The sequence below is a fragment of the Neolamprologus multifasciatus genome, chromosome 16 (assembly GCF_963576455.1).
Source record: "Neolamprologus multifasciatus chromosome 16, fNeoMul1.2, whole genome shotgun sequence".
In the NCBI taxonomy this organism is placed as follows: domain Eukaryota; kingdom Metazoa; phylum Chordata; class Actinopteri; order Cichliformes; family Cichlidae; genus Neolamprologus; species Neolamprologus multifasciatus.
In genome coordinates this window covers 27,879,160-27,899,035 of record NC_140454.1, presented here as the reverse complement: position 1 = coordinate 27,899,035, position 19,876 = coordinate 27,879,160, and the positions used below count along the sequence as shown (strand labels likewise).

General features: G+C 43.3%; 1 protein-coding gene across 2 annotated transcripts in view; it reads right to left on the bottom strand.

Moving 5' to 3' along the window:
• Window positions 1-19,876, bottom strand: part of LOC146500969 (inactive dipeptidyl peptidase 10-like) — a 251,993-nt gene that overhangs the window by 124,428 nt on the left and 107,689 nt on the right. Inside the window, exon 1 of one of the 2 annotated variants that reach the window (XM_085136351.1) lies at window positions 15,757-16,320. The exons of the other annotated variant lie outside the window; for it this stretch is intronic. Within the exon in view, the coding sequence (XP_084992477.1) occupies window positions 15,757-15,813 (57 nt within the window). The 5' untranslated portion in view covers window positions 15,814-16,320. Of the gene's footprint in view, window positions 1-15,756; window positions 16,321-19,876 lie in introns of those variants that run through there. 2 annotated transcript variants of the gene reach the window in all.

The following is a 19,876-nucleotide window of genomic DNA, read 5'->3' as shown; positions in this document are numbered from 1 at the left end:
GGCTAATTCTAATCACTGAAGTCAGTGATGCGCAAAAAGAGAGCAATGACTGATTTTATTAGACAAACAAAGGCCTGGAGAGGATTAAATGAAATGCATTCATATGGATTAGAGCGCTATAGTTGATAAATCTAAGCTCAAACCACCTATAGTACGTGAAGGACACAGGACAATAAAGCTAATTCTATTAATCACCTTTTGCTTTGAATTTTCTGCACACATTTAAATGCAATTTTTTAGTTCATTTACATGGTGGACACTAAAGCCTTTCTCAGTCCCCAGCAGTCAAATCTCCAATCTCAACGCAATTAGACACAGCTGACTACATTCCTAGGCACATTACACTCCGGGCTGTGGATAAGACTCCAGCCATTTCCTCCCAATTCAGAAACAAAATCTCATTTATCGGGAGAAATAAAAATTGAAAGGAGAGCCTGAATTAAGCAGCAATAGGAAGAGAAGCTCGTCGACAAGGAGCTGGATGCGTCTGGAGCAGGCAGGAAATTGTCTCTTCGTGTGGTTGAAAAGTGGCACTGTGTGGTTTTTATACCTATAGGGTCACATTGGAGGATTCAGCAGGCACTGAGCTATAAAATTGCTAGTTGAGAGGGAATTAGTGGGGATGGAGAGGTGGAGAGGGAAGGACAGCACAGTTGGGAGTTGGAGGAAGAGGTGTGCAGCGGCAACTGATTTGATGATCTCACTCTCAGTGATGTTTACAGTGGCTCTCGGCTTGGCGATTACGATGGCCGATGTCTTGGCAACAGGATACAAAAGGCAACGGCCCGCTTTGCCACACAAAGACAAAAATATCCCGTCACAATGAAAATAAAGACAATGCCTACAGTGGAATATAGCAATTACCCTTTTAGGGTATTTTTTAAATTAGTTTAAACCGTTATCGTCATCCTTCCAGACCCTGGAACTATGTCTCTCTGCTGCCGTTTAACCATTAACTACCTGTTGTCCTAAATGTAGAAAATCTTGAATATATATTTTAACATAATGCACAGCTGACTTAAAAAGTATAAAATACATGTTAATGTTTTCCATTGTGTGGAAATAGAACAGAGCCTAGAAAAGCCCAGACATTTTTCTGACCCTTCCTGCCTAGGGTGTCTCTATGAACAGACTGGTCAGGTCACTGTTAGGACGACCCTCTGCGATCCTGTGGTTCAACAAACTCCAGCTTTATTGTCTCGGACTGCAGCTGTCAATGTTAGTCCGTGTTCTGGAAGGTGGAGGTATTCATTTTGAACTGGAGCTCACTGAGACTGCAGAACAGAAGACAGAGCAGACAATGAAAGTGGTGTTTGTCTACAGGACGAAAGCAGAGGCCATAAGTATACATGGTATTTGTTAATTAATTTAACCTCCTAAGACCCAAACTCTTCAACGTCATGCATTTTTAATTTCTCTTTGATATTTGGGCATATTGGGGCCCGATGAATGTAAAACAAAGAATTACCAGATTTTTTTTTTTTTACCTTATTTTTGTTTTTAAGAAGAATGAGAGCCACATATGGGGATACTTGTTTAAAATTTTGATAGAACAGTAGCAGTATAATGTCCTCATGAGTGGATATCAGGCCCATGTACAGCAAAATTGAGTATTTTGGTCTAAATAACCCAAAATGTGATGTCCACATATGTGGACGCCAGGTCCTAGGAAGTTAAAGAATCCTGGGCACACATCCTTTCATGCTCACACATATGTGCTGTGTATACACAATCCTCTTCCTTTCTACAGCTACAGATGCAAGTCTATGGGAAACACTGTGACCTGTTTAGGATGTGGAACAACTATCAAGCATCCTACACAGCAAACAACATTGTCCTTCATTGTCTTGTCAAACAGCTCATGCAACCATGTTTACCTATCAGGCATTGTTTGTCAGATTTCATAAAGGCTTCCTAAACTGAGTCGGTCCCCATAGACTGCAGCGTTAAAATGTCCAACTTCAGAGCAGAAATAAGCATGTTTATAGTTAGCTTAGCAGTGGATCTCATCAGCTAATTGGGTAATTGAAAGGGACCTTTTGATTGTTGGTGACACTTTTAAAGTAAATTCCAAACGCGATGACACGACGCTAAAATCGATACTTCTAGATACGTCTGGTGGCAACACACGGTACCAGGGTAAGCTGCATTTTGGCAGTGTTATGACCCCAAAACACATAGCAAGAAAAATAAAGGAATACAAATAATACACTTTGGGTTGCTGCTACACATTTATGGTGTGAGATAAGATTGAAAAAGATGTAAAACTTCCTGTGTTCACAGTCCTTAATGAGGAGACCATGCTTTCAAAAGAACACCTAGTAGTAGCTGTTACAAGTGAGTATCGCTGTCTGATGGCCTGACTCTTTCTTCAGAGGTTCTGTTTTCTCACTTCCACTGTACATTATTTATTATTTATTATATTTGCACTGCAGAAAGAAAGCAGTCATAATTCATTCTCCCACACGAGGTCACTTTTTAAAGAAAAGTCTTTGGAGAATTAAAAAAAAAAGCTGTAAAGTCATTTCTGTTTTTTAACTAGTTGTATTGAAACAGCAGCTTTTGTTATTTAATTTAATGATGACACAGGGGTGCACTGTCACTTCATAGCACAAAGGTCTTTGGTTTGAATGGATGGGCCAGCTGATTCCCTTGCATGAAGCTCCCTCTGGCTTCCTCTCACAGCCCAAACAGATGCTTGTTAGGTTAACGGGTGATTCTAAATTATCTGTAGGTGTGAATGATCATCTGTCTGTCTGTTACAGTCCTGTGATTAACTGCCAACTTCTTCAAGGTGAACCCCTTCTCACCATCTAATGCTCCAAATGTCTCCGGCAGTGTTTGTGCTAAGTTTCACTTTATTTCCATCCATCCACTTTCTTAACCCCTTATTCAATCCAGGGTCATGAGGGTTTTGGAGCTTATCCCATGTGTCACAGAGCAAGATGCTCTTCTTAGTTTTTCACTTGTAACCCGTGTAAGTTCTTTTAAGCAATAAGCAGCTTGATTATGTTTAGGAAAAGAGTTCTTTGGGTTAAATACTGTCCTTTAAAACATCTACCAGACAAACCTGGCCACGGCATTACCTGTGACAGAAAAAGGGACCTCTACACGAATGGATGAAGCCCATCCCACTGTTGTAATAATCTGTGCATCCTCCACCAATGGACATCTTAATTTTAGAAACTACAGATTTCATAAAATAGCTTCTGAAGCTGAAAAATGTATTGTATTTGTAGCTAATACTGGTTACACTGGTAATGCTGGTTGTTAATAAACACTACCCCCCCCCCCCCCCCCCCCCCGCCGCCGCCGCCCCGCCCACTCACCTTGCCAATCTTTTTTTTTTTTTTTTTTTTTTTTTTTTTTTTTTTTGCCTGTCCCGTTTGGCTCTTTTGCCATCAGAATTATTGTCTAAAGGCGAAGAAAGATGCCCAACGGTTTTTCTTTACCAAATTGACCATCCCAGCTTTGCCGTAATGGTCCATTTGATTCACCTTTTATTCTTTATTTTATTTTCACTTGCTGAATACGGGACAGATTTGACTGGGGGAAAGAAAAGGGAGAAAGAAAGAGGGAAAGAAAGACAGTTGAGAAGAGGGACGGGGGAGAAGGGCAAAAAACAAAAACCAACAGAATAAGCAGAAGAAAAAAAATAAATAAATAAAAAAATAAATACATATATCGATCACCTGGATCACCTGTTGAGAAAGAAAAAAGAAAACAAGCAGAAGAAAACGAGAGTAATACAATAAACCACATCACAATGATATATGGGAATATGACAGTAACTACTAAATATTAAACATTATTGTGCAGCACGTAAGATCGACAGCACAGTGTGCATTGAGGTAGGAGCCAAAAAGGGTGTAGTTTGTGTGTGTGATCACCCGTGTGTACACCTGTGAGCATGGACGCGCTTGTTTTCTTAAAAGGTTCCCTCATGTAATGATCTGCTAGAGGGTGTGGGGGGCCACTGCCCCGTCCTCCAGGGCATGAAGCAGGTATGGAGGAGATCAAAACTCCAGACATCCAGAGGCCCCCAGAACACAAGAGACCAAGGAAGACCAACAGAGGGGCAGCCGCGCCACTGTCCCAGAAAGAGCCGAGGAGAGTCCCAGATGAGGGGTCACCCAGCAGCCACGGAGCAGAAGCCAGGGGGGGCTGCAGTGACGTGCCCGTGAGCTCCGCCGGCAGCCAGCTGTGCCTGAGTGACCGAGCCCCAGGCCGAGAGGCCGGGGGCACCCCACCTCCGAGGTGGCCCAAGCGAGCCCCAGGCTCCAGGCCCCGATAAGCAGCCGCCAAGGAGTGAGCCGGTGTGTACCCGGACGCCCACCCCCGGACACAAAGAACCACCAACGCACCGATGTCTGAGGGAGTCCGCCCCCGGCAGGGGAAGTGGTGGGGGGAGATAGGCCTCCAAACCTTGGAGGGCCTGAGCTGTCCTCAGAGAGGTGGCATCTGATACCCAACCTGACATATAGACACAGACATACAGGCACACACAGATACAAACATCCATTCCCACCCTCATGCTCTCATATGCACTTACTCCACACTCAACCAACGTGGAGACAGACATAAAGAGACGCTGTACACACAATCACACTCCCCAAGCGTACTCTACGAACCGGGTCTAGGTACCCTTGCCCCTGGAGGGGGGAACTGCACCCAGACCCAGGTTGTGTTACCCTTTTCCCTGCGGTGGGGAGAAGCAGACCGCCCCGACTCCGCAGCAGCAGGGAGGCCCCACATTCCGGATCCCAGTCGGACGGCCAACTCCTCCTCCTAGCCCCCCTGCTCCAGCAGGAAGCAGAGAACGAGGGTGAGAGAAGACTCCTAACCTCCCTCCACCCGCTCATTGTAGTGTTGATGTATGTGTGTTCTAAGGTGCATTTAAAACCCAGGAGGGCATGGAGCTACCTGCCAGAGAGCAGCAGGTAAGCGCATAGTCCCTCCTGCTAGCCCTCAATGTCTACGTGTATTTAAAATTGAGAGGTGGGCAACGACGCCGGGGGTGAGGTGTACACCCTGATGGTAATTGGGATTCCGTGTAGCGTGCCCACCCCCAAGATCCTATATGTATGTGTAGTGAGAGTGTGAGTAATGTGAATGTCTAAGTTGCGGGATAAAATTGAGGCAGAGGCAGCCAGAAGGGGACAGAGGGGGGGGGGGGTTACCTCCTCTGCACCCTGGTGACACACCCCTACTCCAAGGCCCTGCATGTGTGGGTGGTTGTGGTGGAGCGGGAAGAGGGAGGCAGCTGGAGATGGGGAGGGAAGGAAGGGAGGGGCAAGTGACCCCTCCCTGGGGCCAGCTCCCCCGCTGACCCCAGTAGGCACCCCCATACTCCGCGACCCGCCAGGGAAGGGGGGCCCAGGCCCATCCGAACCGGGGACCAGTGCAGCGGCGCCGCCCGGCCCCACAGAGCCCGGGGCAGTCCACCCAACCCCACAACAGAGAAAACTACACCCACCCCATCATCCACTCATCTTCCAGACTACATAAGACAATAGACGCCCAGGCTGAGATCTTCCTCCACCTCTCCTGTATCTCCCCCTCTTGCAGAGAGAGTTCCTGAGAGAGGAAAGCTCCTGCAAGATGTGACAACCCCCCCCCCACCAGTTGAAGAGCCCCCCAGGTGGCTCGGCGCACCGGCGGCACCCTGCGCCAGTGGCGGGCCCCCATATACCCACCGGCCCACAACCCCGGCAACACACCAACCAGGACCCAGGCCCCCGAGGCCCGGCCAGGGCCCCAGGCCAGAGCCGGAGCGCCCCCAGAACCTCACGCCCGTCCCGGACCCACCCAGGGGCAGCCAGGCTACCAGGTCAGTAACCCCCGTCCGTCAGCACAGACCCTCCCCTAGCCCCGCTGCACGTAGCCACGAGGAAGCCGTCACCTAAGAGCCAACAGAGCCCCCAATTGGCCATGACCGCTACCCCGGGTTGAGCCCCCCAAGGAAGATGCTCCCGGGGAACCGCCTGACGCCCTAAGCCCGACCCTACCCCCACACCAATCACACCTTGCCAATCTGAGCCAAGGTCTGAGTAACCCTCATCACCCAGGCCATTCACACACAGACTCTATACCCAGACCAAGTTCTTTGCACTACTTCCAATCACTTTGTTCTCCAGTGCGTGCATTTCTCTTGCTTTGCATACATTTCTCCTGTTGTTTTACTATTTATATTTTATTCCTGCACAGTTGGAGTGGAGCACCCATAACTTCTTTGTACATGTACGATGACAATAAACAGATATTCTGTTCTATTACTTTCTAGCACAGTGGTTTAACACAAAGACCCGGTGTCTGTAATTGTCAACAAATCACAAGCTCATCATCAGTCCCATAGAGTGTGAGCTCAGGCTCAGCTGTTTCCTAGAACAGCTGTAGTTTTTAGCTAATTTTGCCCAAACTGGTGTGAGTAGTGCACTGTGGGGGGCTATGTTTTGCTACAGATTAATCCTGATTTAACGGTCTCATATTTACTGCAGCAGCACGGTGAGCTATAGTGCCCATGTTAATCATAATGAATAAACACATCACCCAGTACAACAGTGAGGCACGCTGATGTGGTTTTAATAAGAAAAAGATGTATCAGACTCTGGAGACTCACATATGCACACACAATTGCTAGTGTATTACAGTCACTGTTGTTTTCGATGTTCCATATAGGGTTTATGAACAGCAAGCGAGTTCCCCGCCTCGAATAACACCATTTAACTTCAAAGACAACTATGTGATATGACTGCAGTTAATTGCATCTTTGGATGTCGGTGACATCTTGAATCATGAAATGGCAGCTTGAAAAACGAGCCAAAAAAAAAAAGACTGTGACAGATGTCTGTCTGAGTAAGTGAGCTGTGAAAACTCCAAGGTTGACAGAAAAAAATGTTTGTGACTTACTGTAGCTCGCTATCAAGGTTAGTACAAGATTTCTCGACAGGAATCTATGGCAGGGAATGGATTTACAGCACTGCTGTGTATTTTAGCAGACTTCACAAACTGAGATTTACTCTTTAAGTCTGTGGATGGTTCGATGAATTAACACAGCATGCTCAGTGTTTAAGGGTTCGGCATGGTTACAGTTTGTGGTGGCGTCTAAATCCGTGCAGAAAGGAAGAACTGATGTGCATTTTAGGTAAGCCGAGCAAAGCCCTAACCAGTGATTTTTAAATCTAGTGTGTGTGTGTGTGTGTGTGTGTGTGAGAGAGAGAGAGAGAGAGAGACCGTGTATGTGTGTGCGGCTTTAATTGTGTTGTTTTTTTTTTCTCTCGAGTTAATTACTCTGACAAAGGTGAAAGTCACTCTCCATAAAATTCTGTGTTTCAGCTACGGGTGTCACGATTATCATGTATTGACGGTAACTGTGATATTTAAAAATTAAATATTGATGTGTCAGTACTGCTCATATGATAATATTGAGTGAGCTTGTTTGTTTTTTGGTACTTTTTTAGGGAGGTGCAAGCTGACATGAAAGAAAACAGGTGCACTTGATTTATAATAACAAAAGACAAAAGGTCAGGAAAAAAAAAGAAGCAATCATTTCATCCTGATAATAAAATGTCATGAATTACCCATCACTATAAACGTAATGGACTCCTCTCTATTAAAACATGAACAACAAAAAAAGAACAATAAATTTAAAGTGAGTCAGAAGACAGAGGAATCGGCACAGTTGCAGGACTTGGAGCATTTATCAGGTTTTTTTCGACTGCTGCTTGGAGCTTGAACTTCTTGTCCTGAAATCTGTTGTTTTCTAAATCAGCTGCAGAGATCGGTTTTTCACAACAATGTTAGCATGACTCAATAGCCACAAAATACAGCAGGTTGAAATAAACTGAAAATCTTTCTTTTAGTCGTTTAGAGTTCTGCTTCTGTTACAAAATGTCACATCAACCACATGTGACACCCTTTACCTGGTCTTAGTGTTCACTGCACTTCACACTGTACAGGTCTGTACACTTTCCTCTCACCCATGTTCAGTGAACATACAACGGAGAGTCGATAAATAGATGCAGTGGTCTATCTATGTATCAGTAGAGTGCTATCAATATCACCGGCCTTTCAGATGAGGCTTTGATTATCTAGCCCAGAGAGTGAAATCGATCTGCGACTGCCCTCAGTGCTTACTATAAGTCCTGGAAGTGCAGAAAACCTTGTTTGCCAGAAAATACTCCTGCACTTCATCTGAGCTGGGCTGATGAACTAGTGCTGAGGAAAAAGCCAGACAGGAGCCAGCCAGTCAATATTAATGAGAACAAATTAAGGAAGGAATCTAAAATTAATTTCTGTACTTTGGTGTTAAAAAGAAATGAGACTGCTGGAATTTTTGACAGCGTTCGACAACATCCACAGAGAGTCCAGGTTGACACAAAGGCTTCCTGCACTGGTGACAACTGCTCTCAGACATGACAACACAAAGTAGAAAGATAAGGTTCTGCTAACAGCCCAGCTTCACTTTCTCACGCAAATATTTCAACATCAGGCACTGGCTGATCATCTCTTCTTGACGTGTACTCTTCATATTGTGGCTTTGCAATATGTCACTCATGTTGCACACAGGAAAATTTCTAAACAATGACGCATCAACTATGTGGCCTACAGCCTCAATCACATAGGTCTAGAGACTGTTTGGTGACCCCTAGCAACTTCTGATCACTTGAGATGAATATATATTCCACAAGCAGTTTCCTGCTGGAGGTTTCTGTATTTTGTCAAATGAAATCAGTTGCACCAAAAACCTCCTTGTGATTGCTTTTGTTGCTGGCAGGTTGCCACAGGTGTTGCTAGTTTATACAGAAGATGGCAACTTATCAGCAGATACTTGCAGGTGTCGTGAAACTGTGAAATGTGCAATGCGTGCAAGTAACAAATTTCAAAAGGTGCTAGTTTTACTTTACTTACATTTTGGTGTTGCACGATCATTTGGCAAGTATTTTGCATGGAAGATGTCTGCAAAAACTCACAAAAAGATTGCGGCTGTTGCAACCGTCTAGCTACCAAAGCAATCGCAAGTTTTCTCTGCAATATATACAATATATATATATATATATATATATATATATATATATATATATATATATACATATCTTTACAATCAGTCACTCTTTATCAATCATTCAGTCCGGGATTGCAAATCTTTACCAGATGGCTGCTGACTGGTCTCGAGGCCTGTGTGACTAGAGCCAGAGTAAAACAAGTTCAAGTATCTTCCTTAATGTTGCTTCATTTATTACTAACACATTACATTTGAGGTATCTCCAGTTTCAGTTATGTAGCCTAACTTGACATATATAAAACATTCCAGCTTATGAGAGAGGAAAAGGGACTCAGATGTGTGACCTGTGCTCTGGAGTCTACTTCTTATCACACTGAGCCAGCTGACTAAAACAGTGAAAAAAGGGATATAGCGCTTGACTCCAGACAAGAAATGTAACCAGGCAAGGGACAAAGAGATACAATTTCCACAATGTAGACTTTTGAGTTTGTCTTCTTTATGGCAACAATTTAAACAACAATCCTTGCTTTGTAAGAAACAGTCTGACGTGACCACTGTTGTCTGTGGAAATGCCAAAATCAGCCAACATCTGCTCACCTACAATGCAGTTTTTGCCATAATTCCATGATATTTAAACCATGTTTGCTGGGAGAGAATACACAAGAAAGAAAGAGTTTGCATGAGAGAGTGTGTGTCTCCCAGGACATTTGTTGTTGTAATTACTTCTTTTGTTGCCTCTGTTGTTCAGAAGACAATTCTCTGGTTCACTCTCAAGTGAGATTGGTCCACATGCCCAGCACCACAATTATGGTTTGAGCAGCTCGGGAAAATTTGCTGCATCTCAATTAGAGCGGAGAAAAAATTGCCTGGGGTGATTTTAAAATTTTAAGGCTTTTTTTTTAAGCCAGTGAAGAAAAAACACACATCTACATCCAACTTTGCATTCATAAAATATCAGGTAAAGGTGAATTAGTGGTGACTGAGATGTGTGCTTTACCTGCAACTACCCATTCACTCACAAGCTACCCTGTTATCACGCACACAGGTAGAAGGTCTGACTGTTTCCTCTTCCTAATTCCTGCTATCTCGGGTTCGACTGCAGCCTGTCCCCTTGTCTGTGTCACAACTGATGACTCAAACTCTGTAATTGCCTTTTAATCCTTTCGAGGATGGAACATGTGTCAGCTTCAGCTAATTCAGGGCACCGGTCGCCTCGGGATACAGAGACAAGCTTATGACAGGAAGGTGGTGAGTGTAAGTCAGCACACAGGCTGGGACACTTTGCAGTGCTTCTGATTATGCAATGTTCAAAAAATAGCAGCTCTTCCTCTCTGTCCATTCGATTTGAGATTGAACAGCATGCGCTGAATACAAATTCAGCCCAAAAGATGGAAAAATGTGATGCAAAACTCAAGCACTGCCAGCCAACGTGACGCCAACCCAATGCAGAAATGGGCTGAACATTTATTTACCCATTTATATAATTGATATTTATATACCCATTTATACAAAATGACATCTTGCATTCAAATCATATTAACAATAAACCTAATATGAAGCAGCAGCTTTCAGTCTCTTCTCCTAATATTCTGTTTTGTTATGCCTTTTTTTCCCCTTTGAATCCATTTAATTTACCCACAAAGACAAAAATAAGAAAATCCAAAGTCAACATTTAACAGTAACTAAGTATTTGGTTTTGCTTATATTTTCACAGATTTTATTTATCTGATACAAACATTATTTCTCTCAACTTAAGGCCACACCTTGGAAGCCCAAAGGTTAACACGCATACTTTATAACCCCACAGGGAGCAGACCTTTGCTTGTCTGTGTAGGTTCTCAGTCATCCAGTCATGGCAGTCTAAGGAGCTTAGAAAGAAAACGACTGGACTTCTTTAGATTTTGTGAAGATGTTTCACCTCGCATCCAAGAGGCTGCTTCCCTTCTGGGCACCGGTGACCTCAGGAACTGATGTAGCCTCTCTCCAAGCTCCTTAGATCACCTTTGTTTTATTTTTTTCTCTGCAGTTATTATCACATAAGAGGCAAATAAAAAAGTGAATTTTCACTAATGTTGGTGCTACATGTGACACTTGATGAGTCAGATAGGAATGTCATTCCAAGGAAAAACACCATTAGCTGTGTCTTTCATTGGTTCACAGGTTATCCAAACATGATGCACAAGTTTTATGGCAAAAGTGACACTAATGTCACTCCTTGGTTGTCACATATGAGCGCTTGTGAATAATTCCTTCTTATTACAGTTTTTCAGGGTGAAAGGGCAAATTATAAGTAGCACAAAGAAAAAAAGCAAAGTCACTGATTCAAAAACATTCCTTCTGCAAAAGGCTAAAAATTAGCTGGACACTAAGCAGTAAGTGAAAAACCTGTGTTTGCAGACACCGTGTTTTACTGTAAGTTCATCATTATACAAAACTCACATTGTTTTCACGTTATTGTTGCTATAAGTTATAGCAATTAATAAAAAACTGTCCCTTTCCTCACATTCCTGAACATGCTAACACATCTTCTTTTCACTTCATTTCCTCTCACACATCATCATCTTCCACGTGACCCTCTTTAAATCCATTTGTCATTTACACAACCGGCCCTGTCTTCTCACCTTCCCCCTCTTCTTTGCCTCCTTCACATTTCCTTTTCTTTGTCCACCTATGCTCACGAGTTCCCTTGCAACCTGTTCCTTTTTGTTCTTTCCTCTCTCAGTAACTGTCTCTGAGCCCACTGAAGCAGCAGCAGCAGTGTCCAGGACATTTTCTCCATTAGTGTGAATTACAGTTTCCCAGGCCACCGGATCACAGTGTGTGCAAGCACACCTCTTAATCACAATAGGGTAGGCATCCTTTTCTCCTAACGCTCGCCTCTAGTCCCAGTCACAGACAGCAACGGCTCCATTAACAAAGCCGAGGGGAACACTCTGTCTGGCCAGGTGCTGAGTCTATACACCCCACTGACTGCACAGAGTCTGAGCTGGCCACAGGGTCGCAAAGAGAGGTCAACCTCTCAGTCAGCCTGTATTGTGTGTGTGGTTAAAGGAGGCAGCACAGCGTGAGATCAGCCAATGTCAAATGAGTCAGTTTGTTCTAAGATTGCAGTGAAACTAAAGAGGGATTGGCCACACTGTATGGTTTCACTGCCAAGACTTCTCCACTGCTCCCGTTCACAGTTGGCTGACTGCATGTATTCTCTTTAAAGCAAAGCAAAAACAGTTAAGATGTTCTGCCTATAACGCTTTTTATGACTATCAAGGTCAATCACTAAAAACATTTATTTATACAGTCATCATAGTCCGTGTATCATGTGCACCTGAACAAATCACCAGTCCAGAACATAAAATGATCACCATAGGACAAACGATTTCCAGTGTATTAGCTGCCAGTCTTTGAAACAGCACACAGAGGAAAAACATAAAAATGAAGAAAAACAGAGTTGTCTCAAATCCCAGTGAACTGATTTGTTTTCGGTCTTAACAGTCAGCATAAGAACAGCTCATCACAACAGCACATAATGGCTTAGAGAGCCAGCATATCAGTCAGCATCTTAAAACACTTTAGTCCAGACCAAAGAATTCTGGTGGGCACAAATACCCACAAGGGGGGTCCTTCAGGAGTTGAATACCTTCTTTTTTTTCTTTTTTTTTCTTTTTTGCATTTGAGCTGCTAATAGGAACTCTGATCAGATATAACAGCCAGCCAGTCGCTGATAATTCAATGTCACCTCATGTTTTACTTTCTTCCGATCCTGCTTTCATTTTCTCTCTGTGTTGCTTCACTGTGGCTTTGGTTTAAAATATGCAAGCTGAAAGGAATTGCAAGCTAATATTTTTCTGAAGAGTGAAAAATCACATGCATAGTGCTTCTCTCATTGGCTACAGGCTCAGTAAAGCCTTCCCTTGATTAATTTCCCTGTGTTTTGTTCCAGTGTTAATGAAAATGCTAAAAGCTGCAGTGTGCATTGCTAATTTTGGACTGGTCACAGTACACCTATGTCATGCTTAGGATGGGAAAGTAATTACTCTAAGGGAATTTAAAAAAAACAATAAAAATGGAGTTCTAAGAACTAAAAAAATGTCTCTTGTTTCAGCTGTGTTGACACAGAAGTAGGAGGGGGCAAACTCTAACAGTTACCAGGAATAGCAGAAGGTCCTGCAGTCTGAAATTTAGCTGTAGCCCATTCTCCTTAAAATGGGGAAAAACAGAATGAGTTATATTGTTTTATTTTGGGGTTTTTGTTTGCTTGTTTCTTCATGCACACATTCTCCTTTTTGAAAACCCAATTCCTACATTAACGTTAACAGCATTGGAAAGCATTTGAGAAAATTCATAGAATTTAAGCCAAAGTCAAAACCTCTCTAAAGTCAGCTTTATTATTTGCGTTTTATCACATACACTAAGTTGCAGTCTGTAACAGGGACAATAGTTGCTACTACCTACACACACCAATAACCATACATCAAAATGACTAGCTGGATTATTAACATGCCAAGAACTATAACATATATCCACTTTATTGTAGGAGAAACTGAAATCTGTGAGAATCCTTTAAAAGCGAGTCCTTGGAGTCCCCTGGATGTGTCCTTGGAAACAACAAAACATCGACACATCAGTCATGTCTGTGAAAACACACATGAAGAATGAGATGATGTCTTTTCCATGGTATTTTTTTCTTCATGTGTCTGAATTTTGAAAACTTTTATTTAGCTTTTTGCACAGATGGATATTTAAGAGAAGAGTCATATTTTTTGGTTATAGAGGTATTTTTGTGGTTCTTGCAAATTGCTGCAAATTGTTGGATGATGGAGGAAAAAACAAGCTGGCTGCCATCCTTCTGGACAAAATAATAGATTTCTTAAAAAAGCAAGTGAAGAGCTGGAGAGTTTTATGGATTTGCGTCACACAGTTCCCACCAGTGTTATTTGTGTGGCTAGTTGTGGGTTTTATCTTTTACTTTTTTCTCTTTTTTGTCAGAATGACAAAACCACAAAAAAGAAAGAGAAAAAAAGGCTTTTAATGCAACAACAATGGACTCAACTGTAGTAAAGAGAAGCAGAGTATGAAAAGAGAATTGCCGGTCCTCCACTTTGCATTTAAAAAACAGCTTACGGCCTACTTTTCTCCTTCACCCATTATTTAGAGACACCTTCGTCTTTTCCCCTTTTGTAATTCTCTCAGCATCTTCATGCAACTTTGATGAAGAGTTACCCTGTTAAGAGCCTGCCAAAGAGCTATACATACTCACTGTGGGTTGACAGCACCTGGGACAGTAATAGCTTTGGCTCAGCTAAGGCACTACTCTCACCCCCAATGCTTGCAAACATGACGCCGGCCTGCTGCACAAATCTTATGCAATAGCTCCCAACACAGAAAAACTCACAGAGGGTTTTCAAATTGTCTTCACTTCACTGACATTTTTGCTCACAATACCTCCATCACCTGACTTTGTGATTCTTACACACTTATATGTTCATGTTGTTGCTGCTTTGAAGTCACCACTATGTTACTGAATGCTTTTAAACACGCCAGAAATGCCTTCATAAAAGCACCAACACAGTCAGCTTGCCTGCAGGCTTAACAACTTCTGGCATTTATGAACATATGGTACACAATATCATCCCTAATCAACTGAGTAGTCAGTGCTCACACATGAAATCAACAACATGACTTTGAATTAGCCTGAGAGCCTTACTGAGTAGTATCCACTACGCTTTAAGTATAGAGGATGGAGCAAAGAAAACTGTGAGCTGTCATACTTCACCAACATCTCATGAGGCCTTCTAATATTTCAGGCACAGAAACTCAATTATGAGGCCGAGGTTTTGATTTCTTAGAATAATAGGACTACATGACTGAATTCAATTAAGAGCACCCAGAATATATTTGGACCTCTCAGAGGAAAGCCCGGGGTGAAACAGATGGAATTTGCATCATTCATAGAACTGTTCATTTGTTTTAATTGAAAAGCAAACTGATGGATGAATAGAAAACTGATGGTGACCATTAATTGAAGCTGATTGAGCCTCAGCGGTTTGGCGCAAACCCACGTGCGTGGTTGTCAAGTTGCAGTCTTGATCTTATTGTCCTGAAAAAAAAAAGCATTGCAGTGCGCAACGCCACCTGTGTGAAGGTGCCAAACCGAGAACGTTTAACCCCTGCAGGCTAATGAGCTGATGAGAACATCAGGTAGAGCTGATGTGCGTCTTGCAGGTAGAAAAATGAACACATTGCGCCCTTTTCCCCACCCTTATAAAGTGATTTTCCAGGACTGTTCTCTTTCAAGGTGTCGGGGGCAGCTGACAGGAGGCAACGGCTGAATTACAATGCGCCCAAGCTGCAGTGCTCCTCTCTCAATCTCTCCCTCTTCACTGACAGCGCGTGTGCCCACGGCGTTCAAGCTTTCTGTGACCCAGTCCTGACAGTTGACAATAAGCTCCGCGCACAGCTGGCGACGACACGATTAATTCGATGCTGCTACGTGCAGCCCCCAACTTGAATGAGCCCCTTCGCACTGGAGCCACAGCCTCATTATCTGCACAGAAAGCTGATGCCGCTTGAGAGGGGGAGCCGAGCGGCCACTGAATTTTTACACATTTCACTTAGTGGATGTGGCCACAGCGGCTGGCCTCTCAGCAGACCTAAAACCCTAAAGCTAGAACAGGCTGCGGAACAGGTTATCCCGCAGAGTTTAACATAAAGCACAAGGGTAAAGTGGAAGTCAAAAGAAAAAGCCAGTTGCCCACCTCATCCTGCTGCGGTTGATTCTGTCTCTGATTCGGCTGCTCCTTGGTAGCTGTCATTGTAAAACTCCTCGGAAGGGAAAACTTGGTCGAATCCTAAAGAAAAGCGGACAGAATCCCGTTTTCGGCGCAAAATAAGTCTGATGAGAGAGACGGGGAGGGCAAGGCGCCGTCTTGTCAACTGCGGAATCTTAAACAGGAGTGGTGGAGCGAAGGGACGAATCCGTCACGATTGAATATGTGCGAGGTCTTGGCGAGCGTGTGACGAGAAGCCAACGCAGCCCTGTGCGTTCACATCAACCCCCCTCCGGGAAAAGGGAGGAGAGTTTCGGACACGCTCGTTTGCTGAAGCGAGAAAGACGGAGTGTTCTCACATTTTACCAGCCTGACACTTCTCCGGGGTGTCTGGTCTCTCTCCCTGTCTACTCTCAGTGATGCTGGTATTTTGGAGGATATAGCCCAAGACGGAGTGGAGGAGGGGAAGGAGGAGGAGGAGGGTGTTCAAGTGGTCTTGTGATGGTTTCCGGGGAGGGATGCTTTTGCAGGACCCAAGTTTCAAAAAAAAAAAAAAAAAAAAAGGACAAAAAGACAGTGCGAGCTGTTTCGGCTGACGTGTTAGCGTCATGTGCTGAAAGGTGCACACAGGAGCTGTCCGTGGTGCTGAAAGCCTTCTTTTTTACTGTTGTGGGCGCGCGTAACACCGACCCACCTCTGCTTGTTACCGTGCATTAAACACCGATCATGGGCTCAGGGAGACGGCCGCTTTCCAGCCGCAGAAACCCGCTGCTTTTGTTGTACGGGAGCCTTTCAGATTGCGGCGAGCGAGGAGCTTAAATGGTCAATAAAGGGAGGATTGAGCGTGGCTCACAAAAACCTCGCCGCCGGTTGTTAAAATATGCGCGGGACACGGAAACGATCGCGTCGGTGTTTGGAGTACTTAGCGGAGAAATGACACCTGTGAACCCGCCGCTGTATCAAGCTCACCGCGGGGCTTATGAGAGAGCGAGGTCTGCTTCTGTGGTTAGACGCTCAACTTTATGGAAGCCGGGCAGGCTGAATGAGAGGCGGTGATATTAAGGCTCATATCTCTAACGCCTGCGCCAGACAAAGATCAATAGTTTATATCTGCGTTTGACTGTTGCTGAATTACTAAGCTTGTTAGGGATTGTGAGGTGAAATAACTCTCACGCACTCTGACATCTACCAGACTGCGGGCAATGGGTGGGAGGGAAGATGTCGTGTGCTTCAGTACTGAAGTACTGAAGACTGAAAGAAGTCTTTAATCAAACAAGTAATATAAACAGGAATGTCAATCAAATATATCGACTAAAGCTATTAAGCATCAAGGGCTGGGCTAAGAAAAGACGAGTAAGCTGTAAATCACTCCATTTCATCTTTAAAAGTGTGGATAGTTTAGATATTTTCCTGTTTTTTCTTGGTTTCAATCACAGTTAATAAGCTCGTGTGTGTGGCGGGGGGATCTGTGCAAAGGCAATCAAACTTCACCCTTTTCTAGCATTTCGTGAATATTTTTTGTTTGCTGTTTCCATTTTTCACAGCTTTGATGTAAACTCAAAATTAAGCTCCAACAATGGTGACGGAGACATGTGTGCATGGTGCTCTAATCATATCCCTGCTTTCACTCATTGACAGCTTGAAATTCTCCAGGGACACGCCTCCAGATGTTCAAGCATTCCTCTCAGACCTGCAGTAGTTTGAAACTGGCCCCGCATTACTGATTACCCTTCAAACTGTTTTCTATTCCACAGTTTCAAAAGAAAACTCACGGGAGACTAAAATGAATCAAAAATATACTGATATATACTAAATACACCGCACTATACACTCCCCATTCTTTTTCCAAAAGAGATTCCTGCATTTGGTGTTTAAATGGGTTTTATTTAAGTCTTATTCTGATGTGATCGTGAAAGCCGTCATCATTTAAAATCATTTGGTGACCCGCCGTGGAAGAGTCTGTACTCAGATGTCTTTCATCTTCCATTTGTTATCCGTCTGTATAGAACCGCAGAGATGATATCTCATTGGACAGGAGTGGAGTGGAATGTAGCAGTGTTGAAAAAGTGGTCTGTTTATATTATAATAAAGACACAAATCGATCTGCGTGCTCTATTTTGTGGACAGGAGTGATCAATCCACTTTGAAGTGGAAGTCAGTCCAAGCCAGCCTTCATTTCCACAAGTGCAGCTACTGCAGCAATAGTTTTAAGAGAACCAAAATTGATCATTTACTTCTCTTTTTTTCCTAAGAAAACAACAAAAACGTTCTGATATGTTTTTTTTTTTTGTCTTATATAATGTAAACCCTAGAGAGTGTAAATACATAAATACAATTTCCACATTTAGATTTCTTTGTAAATTCTCTTGTTATCTCAAAAAGGTCTGGATTAACCTGTTGTTTTCCAGCTTTAAGCACGGCAGATCTGAACAGCACATCAATCAATTTTCCTGTAGACTCCTGGTGGAGCATAGGTCCGCAACACCACGCCAGCGGACTCTGTTCTGGGAAGCAGGGGGTAGCCCATATATGACCTCAAATTTTTAAAAATTAAATACATTTCTGGACACCAGAAATTTAATTTAATGTCCTCTTGCCTCTGACTATTCCCCTTCCACCTACCACCATATGTTGTAGCTTGTGGCGATCTGAATAGCTTAGATCCCAAAACTCAACGGTGCTAAAAGTAGATTTAACATAGGACCCTGGCTTCAGTCCATCCTCACCGATAGTGATTTTTATCAGCTGCTTTGAGGGTTTGATTTTTTTTTTTTTACCACACATACTTCTTCAAAATGTCTTTGCAATTTTAAACAGTTTGTTTTGAATTTAATTGTTTCCACATTCCAGGATAGTTCCACGTTTAGTGAAGACCCCAGAATTTAGAAAATGTTGGAAATGTTACATCCACTTATACATAAGAATTGCCAGGAAGTCGGCGGAGAAATCACAGTCCAACACTAATTGTGAACTTGTGTCTTGAGCTTCAGTCCTTTCAGCTCTGCACTCTACACCAATTAAAGCTGACTTTGTGGAAACACAGATTTCAACATTCACTTGAGAAACCATTCATAAAACACTGACAGTGTTGTTAACTGGCATTCCATTAATACTGTTCTTATATTACAATCACATTTCTGACTGACAGACTGCTGATGAATCTGCTTATCTCAGTCAAAACATCAGCATCTTCTCCAGCTGATAAAGAGTTCAGGAAACAAACTTTACTCCCACCTCTAGTACCACAGACCTCCAAAAACAAATGGAGATGGAAACTGAAATCAGCTTGGTTACTAATGTAGGTTGTAAGCTAGCAACACTTGCAAAAGCTTACAATCCTGTACCACCCTCAAAACTCCTAAAATGCTGTGTATAGTTCTTAATACAGACACATGAAGCCCACAATTAGGAAAAAGCAAAAGCCTGACGGGGTGAATATTCCTAATTCAGGTTGATATGCTATGATTAGCAAATCCCTGCTCGGGGAGACGTTTAGCAATACTCATTTTCTTCCCTGTCACCACACATCTGTCCACTCAAGTTATTAGCTGGCAGGGAAAAACCCAAATGTCCTGGGGCCAGCAGTGGACTATTTTGGCCCCTGACATTCTGGAAGAGTTGCTTTCTAAGTGTAAAAGTCCGGGCATAGAATGTGGAATTTGCTTTTCAGAAAGAAGAACTTGGATTCACTTCCATCTCCAGCACAGTGACAACGCAGAGTAAATCCCCTGTCAAATATCTCAAGGAACCGGGAGAAATGCCAGCAGAAGACCTTCACACTCGCATCGAGAGCAGACTAAACATATCTCTCGCCCAAAACACCGACGCTCAAATATTGACATGTTCTGTTTGAGCAGCTCTACCTTCAGAATGTCAGAGACGTGAAATTAATGTAAAGTAAACATGCAGCGTAACAAACATACAAACAGCGTCGGGCGGTCATCTGTGATGGTTGACAAAGGTTTATGGGTCTGAAAAGAATTTGACATGATAATCATAAAATTTTAAAAAATCTGTTTCATTTTTTTGTGGGTGTGTTGAGTGCATTAGTGGAGCTCACATTTGCATAAATTCCTCTTAACCTTTGCTTGCGTGTACCACTCTCTGA